General features: G+C 39.4%; 2 protein-coding genes across 3 annotated transcripts in view; one reads left to right on the plus strand and one right to left on the minus strand.

The window, feature by feature from the left end:
* Window positions 1–501, minus strand: part of PALLD (palladin, cytoskeletal associated protein) — a 304,050-nt gene extending 303,549 nt beyond the window's left edge. For both annotated transcript variants that reach the window (XM_042468271.1, XM_042468270.1), the window contains exon 1: window positions 358–501. The gene's annotated coding sequence lies outside the window, so the exon portion shown is untranslated. The remainder of the gene's footprint in view (window positions 1–357) is intronic.
* A 10,987-nt stretch (window positions 502–11,488) lies between these two features.
* LOC121931694 (probable ATP-dependent RNA helicase DDX60) overlaps window positions 11,489–20,003 on the plus strand; it is a 92,768-nt gene continuing 84,253 nt past the window's right edge. Inside the window, 3 exon segments of the mRNA XM_042469672.1 lie at window positions 11,489–11,603; window positions 15,975–16,084; window positions 18,028–18,268. Coding sequence (XP_042325606.1) covers window positions 18,064–18,268 — 205 coding nt within the window. The 5' untranslated portion in view covers window positions 11,489–11,603; window positions 15,975–16,084; window positions 18,028–18,063.

The raw sequence follows: 20,003 nt of genomic DNA on the forward strand, positions 1-20,003 counted from the left end.
CTCTTTTTAAAAGACCATTAATAAATCAAATGAAGTTGCAAAATAAAAAGGAAATACAGTACTGAGCCTTGTTTAAAAAACTGGTATGGGTCTAATATTCTTGGCATGATTAAAAAAGAAGCTGCAAAGGGTTAAAATACAACTTACTAATTATGGTTATAATATGTTTAAAAAATAAGGAATACCCTCATGGATATGCTTTAAAAATAAATCATGTGGCAGCAGTATTCAGTATTCAGTGCCAGTATTCAATCAATACCTCTTAATGTGAACCAAAATATAAAATAACGTTTATCAATTGAATTAATATTAGCTAAGTCAAACATATCATAAAGAATCCAGACAGATGTTACAAACCTTTCAGTTCTTAAGCCAGTGTGAAGAATTTCATAGAGAATGTGTCTGTGGCATGGAAACTCTTCCTCTTTTTGTCTAAGAAGGCTGGAAGTTGCTATAGCTAGTCATTCAATATTGCTTTGTCCACAGTAAGCACCAAGGCGGCTGTGGCCTCTGAGTTACATCTGTCTCTCTGACTATGTAATTCCTACCCTTCCCATCTATATTTGGCAACTGAACTCATGTTTCAGCGGACTGCCACTATCTGGAATTCCAGCAGAACAGAACATTGGCTCTAGATGAACAAGAAACTTCACACTTAAAAATTCAAGACACCTTGAGTTATTGGAGTTTATTGACAAGTAGTTCAGTACTTTCTTTCTTTCTCACTCTTTCTTTAACAATTACATATTATATTAAGTATAAAATTTAATAAACCTAGATTGCACCCAGTATGAAGGAGTATGTTGTGTGGGCTGGTCATTAGAAAATCAGCTTCCTTAAAATAAATTTTAGCTTTAATTTAAAATATTTTTGGAATTAATTTAGCTTTGAATTAGTTGCATCCCTTTTTTTTCCAGATTTATATTTATAAATGAATGATGCTCTATACCTTCCATTATTATTTTCCACTATAACCACTTATCTGTAAAAAAATGGATGTGGATGTAAGTCCTGTACATTTTCGTGTGTGTGTGTGTTTGCGCCTTCAGGTTGTCTGTCAATCCAGGAATTTCATAGGATTTGCCCTTCTATGTTTTTACTTGACATTATGGAAACACAACCTCTCTCAAAAACACTCTTGAATTTCTGTAAAATCTGAGGTTTGTTTGTGTTCTCAGAGAGTACATACTTTGAAGAACTGTGCCAGAAAACTTGTCTTCAGTCATTTCCATCTTAAGGCCCATATTTAACACAAATGTACAACTAGGCTTAATTTATATTTCCTAAACTTCAATCCTGTACTAATTTTCTGGGAATAAATAACAGCAAATTCATTGACATTTACTTTTGAGCACATGTATGGACTTCTGCTGTTAATTTGTTTGTCTTCTCTCTTTTTCTTCTCTGAGCAAAGATATCTGTGCTTCACACATCGTGATTAAACATCATTCCTTCTCCACAAGGAAGCAGGGGATCTACCATAGCACAGTGGTAGATGCACACTTTGCCTGAGGAGGTTCCCTGGTTATATGCTTGGCATCCTCAGTCTCCTAGATCAGGTAGCTTATGATGGCAAAGACCCCTGCCTGAGATATTGAGTTTTTGCCAGGTGGAAAGGAGAATACTGGACTAGCTGGTATGAGGTCATTTTCAGTGCAGCCCTAAGAAGAACAGTCTGCTCATCTTCACAGTTACACACCTCTAACAATTTAATTCTAAAATGGATCCACCAAATCCCAAATCTCAAATTTTACTGTAGAAAAGCAATGATGCTTAGAAGCATGTGATGATAGTCTGGGAGGAGGAGGAGGAGGAGGAGGAGGAGGAAGAAATTTCTTGCCAGTGAACTGCTTGGAATAGCTTTTAAAAGTTTTATAATATTTGGTTTTCTCTGAGAAGGTAAATCCAAAGTGTCACTCTTTTTATGAGTTTCCACAGCTTGGTTGAAGGGTATCATAATAAAGCTTAGAAACTTCCCAGCACCTGGAGCGGTGGCTCTTAACCTTTTTTTGGCTTTTTAGATTCTAATGAAAGCTATGGACCCCCTCCCCTTAAAAATGCTTATAAAGGATATGGGCTGAGACTTTTGAACAATCCATGTGTCGGTTGGTTTTGGCAGTTGGAATGTGGACAGTTGGGATTTGTCAGTTGAGGGAACAGTTAAGTCCAAGAGAGGACTGTGTTCCAGAAGTTCCTGAGGGAACATTAATTTGGCAGAGGGGTTTTTGATCACAGACCAAGAGAGGGTCTAGTGGTCTCAAGAAGGGACAGTAGTTAAAGTGAGAGTCTTGTAGTGAGAGACTCACGGTTAGCCAGACTCTGGAAGAGGGGTCTCAGTTGATTAATAGCCTGTGGGATATTATAGCCTGAGTGGCTGACTTTGGTTTATTACTGAGAGAGAGAGAGTAGTGAGATATTTGTAACTAATTTGCCAATAAAGATACAGTAAAGGCTATACATCAAAGATACTTAATATATTTCTGTTATTCAAATAAACTTTTATTATTGTTTGAAAAACTGCTTGGCCTGAGTTTCAAAACACAAACACACGATACTATATGTTAAAGACAGGGATAGGAATAGAATGTGGTGTGGAGTGCGTGCATCACATAAATTTGTGGCAGCGTTAGGGTGAAGGCTGACTGGACAGGGCCTTCACATAATTTGGTGGCACGATAAGAAAGCTTCATCACATAATTTGGTGGCACGATAAGAAAGCTTCGTTACATAATTTGGTGATAGCGGTGGGATAACAAAATTCCAAGCGCCTGTCATAATCGAAAGGTTGGCCCTTACAGAAACAAAAGGATGATTTTGTACCTTTTTATGAATCACTGCTGCTTATCCATAAGTACTTAACCACAGGTTATGAACCCCTGAGTTGGACAGATTATAGTAGGGGTGGGCAGCACCTAGCGTATGGGCAACACACAATCCTCTTTCCGTTTTTTTGCAGTCAAGTGGGGTTTCCATGAATGCACAGATGACTCATGTATGGAATCAGAATTTATTTCTCTACTGATTTAATATCCCTTGACAGTTAAAAAGCAAAGCCAACGTTGCAGGATTTAGCTATAATATGAAGAAGCATGAACTACAGCTGAGCTATAAAGTTCCTTGCCAATGAAATCCAAGGAACTTCCTGGACAGGGAGGTGAAAATGATACCACGGAAGACTGTGCAGAAGACCGCCATAGCAACATAGTGTTAAGATCAGAGGGTGACTCTTCTGGATTTTCCATTAATCACAGCTTTGTGTAAGTAAAGGGAATACATTCTAGAGTTTCAGTGAGTTTTCCTCCAAAGAGGTTTAAAACAACATATCCAGATCAGCTACATAGCCAGAAAATCTTGACTTTAAGTTTATGTCGGTTGAAAGATGAACTCCCTTGAGATTCCCACATAAGTTCATATACAACAACATGGCATCGGAACACTACAGGTATTGGATTTCTTTGTAAAAAGAGAGGATCGGTGCAGTCTTAACTCAAAGATGCATTGACTGTAGTGGTTTAGAAGTAGGTATGACCCCCCCCCCCCCCCCCCCGAAAAAAATGACATCTGATTTCAAAGATCTGCCAGCAGAGTAATTTGCTGAGGGTAACAAAAACCAGAAGGAGCCAAAATATTTCAAATCCAAATTTTCTTCAAGCCAAGCACACAGCCACAGTACCAGCATAAAGGTAGGCTAGAGTAAGATTTCTGACATTCCTAAAACAATAAGGATTTAGATTCAGCACCATTTCAGTTGTTCTTGTATCAACCTACTTAGCTACCTATTTATTAATTAAAATATTTATAGCCCCCTTTTTATCTGAAGATCTCACTATGGCTTACAATAAAAGCTACTTAAAACAAAAAATAATACAAAAATATAGAATATATTGAATACCTTTTCAGTTTAAAAACAGATTATTTAAAACCAGAAAAACAATTTTGAATACTATAACCATAAAACATGTGCACCCTCCCTGGCCATTGATTATCTTCTCCAGTTAGAATAAGTGTGGATTGGTGCATTCCATGCCAGTGGGGCTTTTAATCTGCTCCAGATTCTAGTCTGAATTTTAAAGGAAATGCTGAATCAATTTCCATCTCTGAGGGGAAAGGGGAAGAGACAGAATGGAAGACAATTAGAACACAGATACAATGTTTATGTATTTTATGATGTTTTACATAATAAAAGCACAACTCCCTTGCAGGCCAGCGGATGGCAGTTATGGAGGGAGGAGTCTCTTCCTTCAGGCTAGCCCTGATGGAGCTGGGCCTGCCTGGAGAACTCCCTCTCAGGCTGACGGATGGCAGTTATGGAAGGAGGATATGGATTTGTCCTAGCAAGATATTTGTGGACACACACTAAACTATAGTGAGCAACATATTAGGGCTGTATATTTGGCCTTAATTACCACTTACCTGTTAAATTGGGTTCCAAACCGAATCTATGATTTGGTTTGGCCCTGAATGTGGTTCCCACTATCTTTGCACCAGAACAAGGCCGGTGCTGTAGAGGCCGCGGGAAGGCCTGGGTGGAGAAGGCCAGGCTGTGTGAAGGAGATACCTGGGGGACAGAGGAGGTAGGCCAGGAAGAAGGCCGGGGATGGAGGAAGGCATGGCCAGGGTGGAGAGGCTGGGGAAAAGCCTCTGCCAGTGGGAACCAGGCAGATTCGAATCTGCCTAGTTCCCACTTGGGCTGAATTGATTTATTTAAATTCTAAATAAATCAATTCAGACAAAAACACACTCCATTTTACCAGTGTCTTTTTGACATAGGTTAAATGGATAAAAACAATAGTCCCCCTTTCCGAATCACTTCAGTGATTCAAATTAAGTGGGAACCATGGTGGTTTAAATCTAATCATTTGGAATCATGATCCAGTTTAAACCATAATGGGGACAAGGCCAATATGATGCTTGCAGGAATGAGCCTGCAAATGCATTCCTGAAAGTAGGATTTGTTCAGAATAATTGTGGAGTTTTTGTCTTGCCATTTCTATTGGATTCATTTAATATGTTGCCTCTGTTATTTGGATATTTTGATATCTAACATTTCTGTTTAGAAACCTAATATCTCAGAGCTTTTGGAATATAAGCTATACATGCTCTAAATAAATAATCAAATAAATATGCGAGCAATCCTCAGACCATATGATAGCAAGTCTGATATTTTAATATCACCTATATGCATGTGTTATTCTGGTTTTCATAAGGAAAGGAAAATGCACTACAAGAACGTAGTATATTGGAGCTCTTGGTTTCAAATACATTCCCTTACAACATGCCTGTAATACATGAAAAGGGACTCACTTTCAATGAGCTTTATTGCACAATGTAATCACTACTTAAAATAAACTTCTTTGAATTTACTGTTATATAAAACGTGGATTATACATAATCTCATCTTGAAGTCATTGTTAATTCTGACACGATGGGAAGGGCTGATCGTCTGTACTGGGATTTCCACCTTACGAGCTGGAAGAAGCAGCTGGCATCAGACAAATGCGGACAGCTGTAGAATGATGACAGAAGCCGTGTGCTAAACAAAGACAAAAATGTGGAGGGATGGGAGTTACACTCCATGGGAAGCAAATTCAGCTGTGGGAATACCCCCCAAATATGTAATTTAATGGGCCATTCAAACAAACAGCATTTAAGAGATTAAAACTGAAGAAACCGAAGGCGAAATTGGCATTAGGCAGGAAAGGGAGCAAGTGTGTGTGTGTGTGTGTGTGAAAACAGAGGGAAATGTTTGGAAGGTATGCACAGGACTATTTTTGGACAAGAATGTCCATTGCGAGTCTTCTGGCTTTTTCCTCCTGAGCTGAGTGGTTACTAGACAGGTGCTCCTGAAGGTGATGGCAGAAATATCCCAGGACTCCTATGCCATCCTGGTTATGGTAGTAATGACTGTATCACGTCAAAGGCAGCTTATTTTTATTTGTGCATGGGGTAGCAGTGGGGAATGATGACTAACATGGTCAGTGAGGGAGGCTTTATTACCATAGAGATAGTGTGTGAATGGGCAGCACGTGTAACTTTTTAAAAAGCTGAGAATCAGTGCAAACCCAATCCAAAATATTTGTTTCTCTGAGGGTGCAACCGCACTGCAGAAATAATCCGGTTTGACACCATTTTAATCCTCATGGCTCAATGCTATGGAATTCTAGGAATGGTAGTTTTTCTGCAATACAGATGGAGCCTCAGCCACAGGCCATTGCAAAGGCACAAATATAAAAAGGAGATATCTACCTATCTATACTCCATGTTATAATCACATAATTTATCTAAATGCTTCATGAATTTTCCCTGCTGAAATCTTCTCAAACAATTAAGCTTCCTTGCAGTCTAGTATCTACTGGTTTAAGGTTTTCATTAATTTTTATTGTTATCATAGGAAACACTGTGACATGAAGGAATATATCCTCCTGCTCATCAGATAAAAGAAAGACTATATTTTGGGTTTTCCAACCACTACTATGTGTCACATTGTATAACAAAAGTTCTTGAGGACAGGTATACAATGGGCAGCACAACAGGGAGCCCACAAAGTCATCTTTTCCCACAAATAATCTAGTCCATTTGAAGGATGTGGAAGAAAAGGCAGCATCTGTTTGCATTTGTTGAAATTTCAGGCCTGATCTGCAGTGTAGAAATAATGCAGTTTGACACTGCTTTAATGGCCATGGATCGATGCTATGGGATTTGTAGTTTTGTGAGATATTTAGTCAGAGAGCTCTGCTGCCACAACAAATTACAAATTCCAGGATTGCAGAGCACGGAACCATGGCAGTTAAAGCAGTATCAAACAGCATTACTTCTGTAGTGCAGATTACACCCACGTTCTCTAAACACTTCCTCAAAGGAGTGTGTGTGACTAATGTAAGAGTGATATTTTGGGGCCTGGTGGTCTTTTTGAATAGCAGCAAACCACCAAAAAGAATGATTATTAATTACGAATTTCCAATCCAGGGACAAGTGGAAAACAAATCCTCAGGCTGCATCTACATTGTAGAAATAATGCAGTTTGACATCATGTTACATGCTGTAGCTCCATCCTATGGAATCCTGGGATTTGTAGTTTTACAAGGTCTGCCAACACATGCTGGTGACTCACAAAACTACAAACCCCAGGATGCATAGGATGAAGTCATGGCAGTTACGTAAAGTGGAGTCAAACTCCATTATTTCTACAGTATGCACCCTTCAGTTATGTTTACATCTATTAGGGACCTGCTTTGTCTCCTTCATGGAGTTTTGTGGTGAGTTCTTTTCGACTTGTAACTTCCTCATCTCTTCCCAACACCTTTCCAGTATTTTTTTTTCTCCTTGCCACAAAAAGTGAGTTAAGGAAGGAAAGAAATAAGCTGCACAATGTCTTTGACTGACAGCCATTGCAGGCTGGAAAGGTAAATACCTACTTTCCCCTTACTAGTTGTTGGAGGGGAGGAAAGGGCTCAACTCAAAGGGTTCTATGTAGAACCAAAAAGCATCATCCCATTGCAGGCCCATATCCTCCTCACAGAAGTCCTTAGTGGGCGTTTGACCTGTGTTTTACTGCTACTATTAAGGTTGCTTGCAACCGTACTGTAGAAATAATCCGGTTTGGCACCGTTTTGACTGCCATGGCTCCACGATATGGAATTCTGGGAACCGTAGTTCATTGTAGCACTCACAATCCAAAACTGAAATTTGGATTGTGAGTCTGGAGACCAGGGTTCGAATCTCAGCTCGGCCATTGAAACCCACTGGGTGACCTTGGGCAAGTCACACTCTCTCAGCCTCAGAGGATGGCAAAGGCAAACCCTCTCTGAAAAAACCTGCTAAGGAAACCTTAGGGTTGCCTTACAATCGCCATATGTCAGCAATGACTTGAAGACCCAGAACAGCAACAACAAATGATCACTATAATGATTGGTAAGGTGATTTTATATATCACCTTGCCAATCCCCAGATGGGATTCAAACCCTGGCCTCCGGAGTTATAGTCCAATGCTCAAACCACTACACTGTGGTGGTTTTGCATACTCACACATACATGTATATATATGCATGCATAGCCAGAGTGGTGTAGTTGTTTGAGTGTTGGACTATAATTCCGGAGGCCAGGGTTTGAATGTGTGTGTGTGTATGTATGCAGAACCAGCATGGCGTAATGGTTTGGGAATTGGACTGTGACTCTGGAAACCAGGGTTCGAATCCCAGCTCGGCCATGGAAACCCACTGGGTGACCAAATCACACTCTCTCAGCCTCAGAGGATGGCAAGAGCAATCCCTCTCTGAAGAAACTTGCCAAGAAAACCCCATGATAGCCTTAGACTCTCCATAAGTCAGAACTGACTTGAAGGCATACAACACACTCACACAGTCACACACACTCTCTCCATGTTCCTCTCTATTTCCCTGTTGACTGCTGCTTTCCTCCTCTCTTTGGAAAGCTCAGTGAGCCCATTCTCAACAAAAATAATCCTGTTTGACACCGCTTTAACTGCCATGGCTACATGCTATGGAATTTGGGGAATTACAACATGGTGGGGCACCAGAGCTTTCCAATAGAGAAGGCTCCATGTCTCCCAAAACTACAATTCCCACAATTCCATAGCACAGACCCATGGCAGTTAAAGAAGTGTCAGCCTGGATTATTTATGTAGTGTAGACACAGCCTGTTTGCTTCTTCAGTCACTTCTGTGTTACGGATGCCTGAGACTCCCCCCGTGGCAAGTTGAACAGTTGAAGATGAGGAGATTTTGTAATGGAATTTCTTATGTAATAAGCAATTTATTCACAGCTCAGTATCCTACTAACTGAACCTATAGAAACAGTGCAGTTTGAAACACTTTAAGTGCTGTAAGATTTCAGTTTATGGAATCCTGGGGTGTGCTGTTTTACAAGGTCTTTAGCCTTAACTGCCAAAGTTCTGGTGCCTCACTAAACTACAGATCCCAGGATTTCTGTAGGATGGAACCATGGCAGTTAAAGGGGTGTTAAACTGCATTATTTCTACAGTGTAGATGCACCCTTCCATTGCTTATTAGGGACATGAATTGTCTCCTTCATGGAGTTTTATGGTGAGTTCCTTATGGTAGACAACTGTCTAATTACTGTCACAATTTGTAAACTATCTGAGAGTATTTCTAAAGAGTGGCGTCTCAATACAATAAATAGTAATTGTTGCTGTGTGCCTTCAAAGTCGATCCATGGGGTTTTCTTGGCAAGATTTGTTCAGAGGAGGCTTGCCATTGCCTTCCTGTGAGGCTGAGAGAGTGTGACTTGCCCAAGGTCACTCAGTGGTTTCCATGGCCAAGGTAAGATGTTACTTAGCTGTATACCTTTGGCATATGCATAGGTCAGAGAGAGGAAAAAAATCTCTAAATCTCTGCTAAATAAATCTCACAAATTTCTGGGAATCTGTGATCACTTAATACCATTATTTTGATGATATTATAAATAAAGCTTCATAATAATAATAATAATAATAATAATATTATATTATAATATAATATATTATAAATATATAATATATTTAGATATAAATAAATATACAAATAATAGAGTTGTTTGCTCTGTCAAACAAAGCAATATGCTCTCCTTTAATAGCAATAGCAATAGCAAGTACATTTCTATACCGCTTATCAGTGAACTAAGCACTCCCTAAGTGGTTTACAATGTGTAAGTAAGAAAAGTTGGAATTGTTTTGATGGCTTGTACTGCCTCAGATGGCAGGGGCCAAAATTATTACAATTATTATAATATTATAAATATATTATATATTTATATAAAATATATAAATAATAGAGTTGATTGCTCCATTGAACAAAGCAATACACTATCTAAGAAGGGCAATATTATTACAGTTACTGTATTATAATTGCTCCATTGAACAAAGCAATATGTCGTTTTCTCTAAGGGGGTCAAAATTATTACAATGATCATAATATTAAAAATATATAATATATTTAGATATAGATATACATATATAATAGAGTTGATTGCTCCATTGAATAAAGCAATACACTATCTCCTCCAAGAAGGGCAATATTATTACAGTTCTTATAATAGTTGATTGCTCCATCAAACAAACCAATATACCATCTCCTCTAAGGAGCCAATATTATTACAATTATTATAATATTATACATATATAATATATTTAAATATAAATAAATACATAAATAATACGTACAGTTGTTTGCTTCGTTGAATAAAGCAATATGCTATCTCCTCTAAGGAGGGAGGGAGTCAATATCATTACAATTATTATATTATAAATATATAATATATCTATATATAAATAAATATATTAATAAATAATAGAGTTGATTGTTCCATCGACTATGCCATCTCCTCTGAGGGGCCCATATTATTACAATTATAAATATAATAATTATTATTATAAATATTTTAATAATTGTAATAACACTGGTTCCCTTCAAGGATTTTGCTTTGTTCAATGGAGCAATCAACTCTGTTTCTGTTATCCGTGGTCTAGCTAGGTAACCAAATATTTCTAGGGGTAGCCGTGTTGGCCATATAGCAAATCCAATAACATCCAAACAATGATACCTTTATTGGGCAAACCAAAATACACGATATACATGTTGCAAGCTTTCGAAGTCACACTGGCTTCTTCATCAGGCAAACAGTAGAAAGAAATTGAAGATGTTAGTCATAGGCCTGTATTTTATGTTTCTGGTCTTACTTGAGATGGTAGAGAGGACTAGACTAGAAACAGAAAAATGCAGGCTTATGACTAACATCTTCAATTTTCTTTCTCCCATTTTCCTGCCAAAGAAGCCAGTGTGATTTTGAAATCTTGCGACATGTCATTGTGCATTTTGATTGGCCGAAGAACTGCGTGACCTGATCCCCTTCCCCACTGCCATTCCCTTCTCCATTTAAGAAAAATGGAGGACCTTAAATGTCCTACATTTTGGGCTGAGTGTTGTCCTACAGTTTGGTCTCGAATTTGTCCTACATTTTGTCCCTGGTAATAGTGAACAATTATGGTAACCCTCATGTTCAACTTGTGGTCTACTTGGACTCCAAGATCCCTTTCACATGTAGTCTCATTCAGCCAGGTGTCTCCCATCCTATATCTGTGCATTTCATTTTTCCGCCCTAAGTGCAGTACCTTACATTTCTCCGTGCTGAATTTCATTTTGTTAGCTTTGGCTCAGCTTTCCAATCTATTAAGATCACTTTGAATTTTGATACTGTCCTCTGGGGTATTAGCTGCTACTCCTAGTTTGGTCTCATCTGCAAATTTGATAAGAATGCCCCCAATTCTGTCATAAAGTGGTGTCAAACTGCATTAGTTCGACAATGTTGTAGATGCACCCTCCTGTTGAATCACTCAACAGTCCTAGTCGATGCTTCTTAGATTCCAGCTGGCTGCCTAGTTCCCATTGCAGTTCTGGGTCGTTGTTCAGCACTCCCTGATGCTTTGGGCTGATTGCCCTCTGTGGCACCGCGCCCATCACGAGTTTAAAGAGAATCGAAACCAAGTGCTGCAGTTCATTGAGACCATCGCTGGAGATCCCATAGAGCCCTGGCAACCAGGCGAGAGATCTTTGCCTTGGCGTTTCCATTCTGCACTCTCTTGCAAGAGGGGTAAGGAGACATCTGCTCTTGGTTGAGGGCTGCTTGCACTGGTATGTGTGTCTCCATCCACACTGCATCAACAACCCAGTTTGATACTGTTTTAACTGCCCTGGCTCCATGCTCCTGAATTTCTGAATCCACAACAGCTACCATTCCCACAATCCCAGAGCATGGAGCCAGGGCATTTAAACTAGGTGTCAAACTTTTGATGCAATGTGGATGCTAGGCTGGATGACAAAACCAGGTAACAAAAATCGTTTGTGATTTTGCATGCTATTTTGCTGTGTTATTTACTGTTATTTTGGAAAGTTGTGTTGAAATGAATTGTTCCGGGGCAAAGGGTGTGTATGTGTGTGTGTGTCTCTGTGTGTGTGTAATCCATAACTTTTTTGATCAGTTTTAATTGGATTACATGTAATTAAATTAAAAGTAATCCATGGCTCCCATCCTGCCCCAAAGAAGCACTACAGAGGTAACATAATGCTTGGATGTTGCTATGATAGATTTATTTATTTATTTTAATTATTTTACATGATGGGGACATAGAATATGAAAAAAAAAACCCATGTTCTGTCTCTATAGTTGTCTTTTTCTATTGCCAGGATGCATCCCGATGATAATGTTGTATCTTGTGTTTTTATCCTATGTTCCTCCAAGGAGGTCACAGTAATAAGCCCTTTTCATTTTATGTAATTTTATATTATATTTTATTGTACATATATTATGTGATTTTACAAATAGATGTTTTAATTGTTTGAATTTTATAATAATTTTAAAGGATTTTACCTGTGAGCTGCCTTGGGTCCCTCCGGGGAGAAAGGCAGGATATAAATGAAATGAAATGAAAGAAATAAAATTTTATCCTTACCACAACCCTGTGAAAATTTTCTGGGAAGAGAGAGAGATGGATCTGACAGAAGCAAAAGTTACGACTCACTAAGAATCTGAACTTCAGACGATCTAAATTTAAGCTCAGATTGCCTCTCCAGTGCACTTGAGTGCTTATAATTTTGTATAATTTTGCAAAAAAGAGCAGCATTTACATTTATATTTCTTTGCAAGGAAAGCTCATTCTGTTAGGGGTGGGGGACAAATTCCATATTCAGTATCTCTGTATAATACTGAGAAGCTGGTGTCAACAGATGGACGTCATAGAGCATTCAGGATATTTGTTAAAGTCCACTGTATGGGGATGGTAACAGCACACTACATTGCAGGGCTCCCCTAACTTTCCCATCCAGTATTCCAGAACTTGGAAATTTTAAAACTTCAATAGGGGATATACGATAATATAATGTACAGCTGTCATTTGGATTTTGATTCCTATTGCAATGCAGTTTCCTACCATGTTTTTGTGTATTTTTAGCAATGACTAAACAAATATTTCCCCCACCCCTTTTGAAATGTAAACTGATCCTTGGACCTTGTTGTTATCATATGCCTTCTAGTCAATTCTGACTTACTGCAAAGTATTATACGGTTTTCCGAAAAAGATTTATTCTATGGCAGTTATCATATGACTTACGTGGTTTTCTTGGCAAGAATTATTCAGAGGGTGTTTCCCATTGCTACTGCCTTTCCCTTAGACTGTGAGAGTGTGCGTTTCCCAAGATCACTCATTGGGTTCCAGTAGCTGAATTCAGATCTGAATCTAGACTCTAGATTCTAGAGTTAGGACTCTGGGTCCGATGTTCAAAGTAATACACCATGTTGGCTCCCTTAGGCCTTACCATTTAATGTTGTATGCATTTGGAAAGACATTGGTACATCATTGTATTGTATACTTACAGCATTTTGAATGCACTTTGCCTGCCATAGTTCTGTCCTATAGGTTCTTGGGATTTGTAGTTTAGTGAGATCCTAGAGCTCTGTAACAGAGAATTTACCCCAGGATTTCCCAAGTTTCCACCATGAAAGTTAAAGTAGGTTGCAGTATGAAACTGCAGTTGTTGTTGTTGTTAACCACCTTTGAGTTGAGTTGATCCCAACTCATGGCAACCTTGTGGAAGAGATATTGCCAAGACGCCCTATCCTCCACTGCTCTGCTTAGGTCTTGTAAATTCATACCCGCAACGTCCCTAATACAGTGTAACCATCTGGCATGTAGTCTTCTTCCCTTTCTGCTTCCCTCTACCTTTCCCAGCATCATTGTCTTTTCTAATGAGGTATGCCTTCTCATGATGTGGCCAAAGTATGACAGCCTCAACTTAATGTTCTTGGCTTCCAGGGAGATTTCAGGCTTGATCTGTTCTAGGACCCATTTGTTTGTCTTTTTGATGGTCCGTGGTATCCTCAGCACCTTTCTCCAGCACCACATCTCAAATGAGTTGATTTTCTTCTTACCTGCTTTTTTCACTGTCCAGCTCTCACATCCATAGATGGTAACAGGGAAATATAATGGCTTCTGCGATTTTAACTTTAGTTCTCAGTTGTATATCTTTCCTCTTTAGGATCTTTTCTAGTTCTTTCATAGCTGCCCTTCCCATTGATTGCACAATTGCTAATGTTTTTAATTCTGTATAAAGAATTATAATTTAATTCTATATACAGAATTACTTTTTAATTTTTAATTTTCTTAATTAAAAATTAAAAAAATAAAATTTTATTTTTTAAAATTTTTAAAAAATTGAATTTTGTATACAGGGATGCAGTGGCTCAAGTGGTTAAGACACTGACTCTGTTGATTGCAATATCGGCAGGTTGGCAGTTTGAGGCCCGGGTGCTGCATGATGGAGTGAGCTTCTGTCACTAGTCCTAGCTTCTGCCAACCTAGCAGTTCGAAAGCATGCAAACGCAAGTAGATAAATAGGTACCACTTCTCAGTGGGAAGGCAACAGCGTTGGTGGAGTCAGGCTGGCTAGATGACCACCAGAGCAGTCCTTGGACAATGTTGGCTCTTTGGCTTAGAAATGGAGATGAGCACTGCCCTCTACAGTCAGTTATGACTAAACATTCATGTCAAGGGACTACATTTACCTTTACCATTATATATTTTACATTTCATTGTGCTGCATACTACAGTGGTACCTCGGGTTACGAAATTAATTCGTTCCGCGGCTAATTTCGTAACCCGAAAAACCTTCGTAACCTGAATTGCCATAGGCGCTAATGGAAAAAAATAGCTCTCTGCTGCCCTCCGGTGGCGAAATAGCGCCGAGGTTTTTTCGTAACCCGAAAAAACCTTCGTAAGCCGAAACAATAAATCCCTATGGGATTTTTTCGTATCCCGAAAAATTCGTAAGCTGGGTAATTCGTATCCCGGGGTACCACTGTACTGTATACTTGTTCTGCCATAGGCAAAAGTGATACTGAGGTCAGAACGAGGTGCCCAGTATCAATAACATAGCTGGCCACCTCATTGTGATCTCAGCAGCAACACTGGGCAATGAATGAGTGCCGCATGGAAAGGCAGCCACCCATCTTTTGCTGTAAGAGCCAAAAACCCACAGAAAAAAAGAGCAAGCAAGGAGCAAATTTTGGGGGGGAATTCGGGGCCGGAATACTCTGGGGGCAGCCCAGAGTATTCTGGCAAGTGTAGACCCACCCTCCGTATTGATGTCATTTCCAACAATATGGGGATAGTGTTCTTCAGCCTCGCTTCCTATCTATCTGCAATATAAGGACTATAAAATTAGGCAAGTTGTATACCATGGATAACTAAAAAGACAAACAAATGGTTCCAATGCTAGAACAGATCAAGATAGAACTCTCCCTGGAAGCCAAGATGACTAAATTAATGCTGTCACACTTTGGTCACATCATGAAATGACTAATTAGAAAAGACAACGATGCTGGGGATGGTAGATGGTTGTAGAAAGAGAGGAAGACTGCATGCCAGATGGATAGACTCAATGTGGGAGACCATGGGCCTGAGCCTGCAGGGCCTGAGCAAGGATATAGAGGATAGTGGGGCTTGGAGATGTCTCATTCACAAGGTCGCCATGAGTTGAGGTCGACTCAAAAGCAGCTAACAACAAGTAAAGCTTGGCATAATTAGTCTTGGAACTAGAATTCACAAAGTCCTTCAGCCAGCCTGGCCACTTCTAGTCCAAAAATACACTTTTCCACACTCGTTCCCAAAGGAAATACTCAGTAGCAGGGCAGTTATTACTTCTATAAATAAAAACCAGTGGCTGTATTATCCTCATAGTATCTTTGTGTTCCCTGTTTTAATCTTTGCTTCTCGTTTGGGGTGTGGGTGGCTGCCCCATGATGCTGACTAATAAATGAAACATTTTCTACATTGTCTCCTCGGAGAAACTGTCACTTTTACTGGTTTAAGAGATAATCAGGTTGTCAAAAGCAACTTGAAAATCCAGTATGTAGACAAAGCTGCCATTCACATGCTTTCTGCCCTTTTGCTTGGTCTCATCGCTAAAGAAAACTGCAGAATTGGGGTGAGGCACAGAGAACAACCAGATCGCTGCACTGGAGCTCAATACAGCAATATTTTCTGAGGTGTGACAACAGTGCTGGAAGAATTGGCTTTGGTGAGTAACAGGTTGAGAGCAAGGGTAAAGAGCTTCTATGGTCAAAGTCCATGAAGAATATTTATATATAATACAACCAACTACATGAATATGTGTGTGTAATATGTAGTTTGCCCATAAGGCCCAAAGAAAACAATGTGGTACTGTACTTAATAATGGAAAATGGACTCTTAATTCTTCAAGGTGCTGTAGGCTATGTTTCAGAGGCAGGAATCTCTGAGTACTCCTTGCCTAAGAAAACCCTATGAAATTCATGAGGTTGCCATAAATCAACAAATATCTGAGTTTTAGTATGAATCTGTCCAAGGTGAGGCACCTATTTCATAGTTAAGGCTCAGCATATGGTATAGCCCCTTTCTAAATCTTGCACTGAAACCTAAAGGAGATCCACTGCCCAACTGACACCAATTCTACTACTAGAGTAGACCCACTGAATCAATGGGAACTTGGTGTTATCCAAAATGTGTGGTGATAATAGAGCCTCCACTAACAGTTGCAATCTATCTTTAGTTGGGGAATGTTTAGCTTGGCTTTGTGAGAGGGGATAACTTATGCAGGAATGGAGCACCAACTATAACTGATAATAACTCCAAATATGGAGAACTACATGAACTTTTTCTTGGAGAAATATAGGACACACATACTCGCTCACACAACATACAGAGCTAATCAAATATAGGCAAATGAAAGGGGACTGTGGAGGTTGTGGGTTGAATAACATGATATATCTACCAATCCAGAAGAGGTGGTCCACTGAAACCAGGAAAGGCTTACACCACAAGGCTTATGTGGGCTGGTTTAGGGAAGCAGAGAGAAACAAAGGGAAAGTGACTCAGACTGAAGCCTGATGGCAACAAGCACTGGATTGGGGGTGGGGGGGGGGGGGCAGCAAAAAGGCTAAGGTTTGGGCTGCTATTTATACCTATAGAACCAACTGCAATCCGTAGAAGTTCCATAGGAAACCGAAAGCGTGATTGCTCTCCTCAAAGAAACTTGAGAATTTCCCAAAGTGGAGAATTTGTTTTAAAAGTGTTAAACCATTGACTCCAGATCTTGTCCAGGTGTTGTAAAGTGTGCATCATCAGTTAAAATCATTTCCTTTCATCTCTCAAATACCTAAACAAACTCTCCACCAGACACTTTGTTTTTGGTTGCCATCAATCAAGTAAGCTTTGGTTTCAGGTCTGAGTGAAGTCTTAGACAACTTTAAAATTATTTGTCTGCCGTTCTGGACACAGAAAGGACAAAGTTTTGTCTCCTCAAATCCTTGCTAAATGGATTATATATGGTACTTTCAGCATGTGATTTGACTAGGCCTGATTCATTCACACTGAGCAAAGGTCCCATCAGTTGGTTTGACAAAAGGTGTTTTGAGCCCAGAGGTGCGCAAGGTGGCCATTTGGGCATAACCTTTTATGTTGATGAAGCACTGTCACATTGATGTGAGATCCAGAACTAGTCTTTCTTTGGGACAAGTTGCTTTATCATCATTTATTTTCATTTTAAAAGTTTTTTTTCAATGTACTTAATGCTTTAAGTGTTTTTATCGGCTTTGCATTGCAATATGGAGCATTAGTATAAGCACAACTTTGCTTCTGCTGCTGTCAGCAGAATGTGTCCATCGTGTTGTAGCAAATAATGCACCTAACTAAAATTAACCAGTTTCAAAATCAAAATAATCCAGGAAGGCTGAACCTCAGGGTCCTATTGGCATACATGTCATTTCAGGTATTTCAAATTAATTATAGAATTATAGACTATTATTATTATTATTATTATTATTATTATAAATATTACTATGACTGAGAATGCATATACATTTTATATAGATGAATTGTGATATATTAGCTTATAGCTTTCATATTTTTAAACAAAATGGTAGATTTCATTTATGGGCGTTTGGAATGTTAGAACTGTGTATACATGTGTTTGGTTCTTTCAAGGCATATGAAAAAGTAGTGGGATATCCAGATGTGAGCATGGGCAAGAAGAAGGCTAAAAACCCAAAAGTAAACTCAGCCAAAGAGAAGGATGTATTTCCTGATATAGTCATTGGCAAGAAGAAGGCAAAAGGTTCTAAAGCTAAGAAGGCTTCTAAAGAATGTGCAGGAGCCGTAGGCTCTTCAGCAAAAAATCTGGCAAAAAAATGTGGCAGAAAGGTGGAAAAAATTCCTTCTGAACAAGGTATGTGTGATTATTGACAGCTAGGTGAGTGAACTTCAGCTGTGTTTATATTGCTCTTGATGCCTCTGAACTATATGTTTTGTCACATCCAGACTCTTGCTAAAGCTTACGGTGTATAGAAGGAAGAACCAGAGTAGGTCTCTGAATTTGCCTCATCGTTGTTGTGATCATCATTGTCTCACAGAGAACTAGTTGATGCATTTGCCCACTGTCATTACTTCTCTTATATTTGGTGTGGAGCAAATAATTTTTGCTTGCAGGCTTTCTGGGGACAAACAGGCTGGGGACCCAGGCTCAGTAGGCCAGGGAGTTGTGGGAAACCTGACTTATTGTGGATGACTGGATGGTCCATGCTGCCCATTCACTCCCATTTGTAGTAGAAGCAGCTAAACAAACCATGGCCTCATTCCCACTTACAAATAAATCAGTTTGCGATCTGAATTGATGGATCGATTTGACAGCAGAACGTAGTCCACACTGTATTTGCCCTGATTTCATTTTCTTGTTGTAAAATAACCTACTTCTCATTCACACTGACCAGTGATTCGATCCCAGTCAGACAATCATCTGATCGATTCTGATCCGCATCCCATTCACATTTGCACTGGATCAATTTATTGCCAAAGATGTGGAAAAAATGAGCATGAAAAAGGAATCACGTTAAATGAGTCTAGAGTGCATAATCCCCCTCTCCAAACTATTTCAGCGATTTGGCTCAAGTGCAAACAAGGGTCATTTAAATAACTTCAAACTGGTTTGCAAACTGGTTTAAAACGTAATGGGGATGAGGCCCATAGCACTTTACTCTGCGGTTGTTTTCCAGGGTGGTTTGATTAAAATCAAGCTGGTTTATACTATGATTTACATTAGGAAGATATAGATTGTAAGTTAAACTGCACAATAAAACTCTAGTTTACATTATTGATTTGGATGTTTCCCTAGATACTACAGTACTTGATACATTTTTAATCAATACAATTGTGTAACAATGTATTTGTTTTAATACATTCAGTACAGTAGGTCCACAGTATCCACTGGGGTTTGGTTCCAGGCTCCCACCCCATGGATAAAATCTGTGGATGCTCAAGTCCCTTTAAACACAATAGCATGGTAAAATGGTATCCCTTATATAAAATGGCAAAATCAAGGTTTGCTTTTTGGCATTTATATAATTTTTGAATATTTTCAAGCTGTGGATAGTTGAATCTGTGGATAAACAATCTGTGGGTATGGAGGTGTCGAGGGTTAAATCCAGCACACTGGGAAATGCTTGGATGTGTGTGTGTCTGACCATGAGCATCTAGCCTGGGAAGGACAAGGCTGATCAAGCACAGCTGATGCTCATAGGCTCATGGACACTCTGATGCCTGCATGCACTAAGCCTGGCTGATGAAACATCTAGCTGGATTTCACAGGGGGACACTTTAGACTGTAACACAGGAAGTCACTGGGTTGGGAGGCCGCATGGTCTGAAGGCTATATAAGCACAGAGGCTTCCAGTGATTGCTGTGTGGGTTGTAGTAGGAGTTGGTATTTGTTTGTAATATGTATTATAGCACAGTAAATAAAGCACTTTGGGAGACTTGGTTTGTCTGGTTGTTAATCAGCTGAAGCCTGGCATCGGTTGCTGAGAGTCCCCAGAGGTTCCTGAATTTCTTCAGTTCGTGGAAGACATCCAGCTGTTGCTATCTCAACTGAAGACTGAGAACCATGTTTCTGAATTTGCCAATCTACT

The sequence above is a fragment of the Sceloporus undulatus genome, chromosome 5 (genome assembly GCF_019175285.1).
Source record: "Sceloporus undulatus isolate JIND9_A2432 ecotype Alabama chromosome 5, SceUnd_v1.1, whole genome shotgun sequence".
Classification (NCBI taxonomy): domain Eukaryota; kingdom Metazoa; phylum Chordata; class Lepidosauria; order Squamata; family Phrynosomatidae; genus Sceloporus; species Sceloporus undulatus.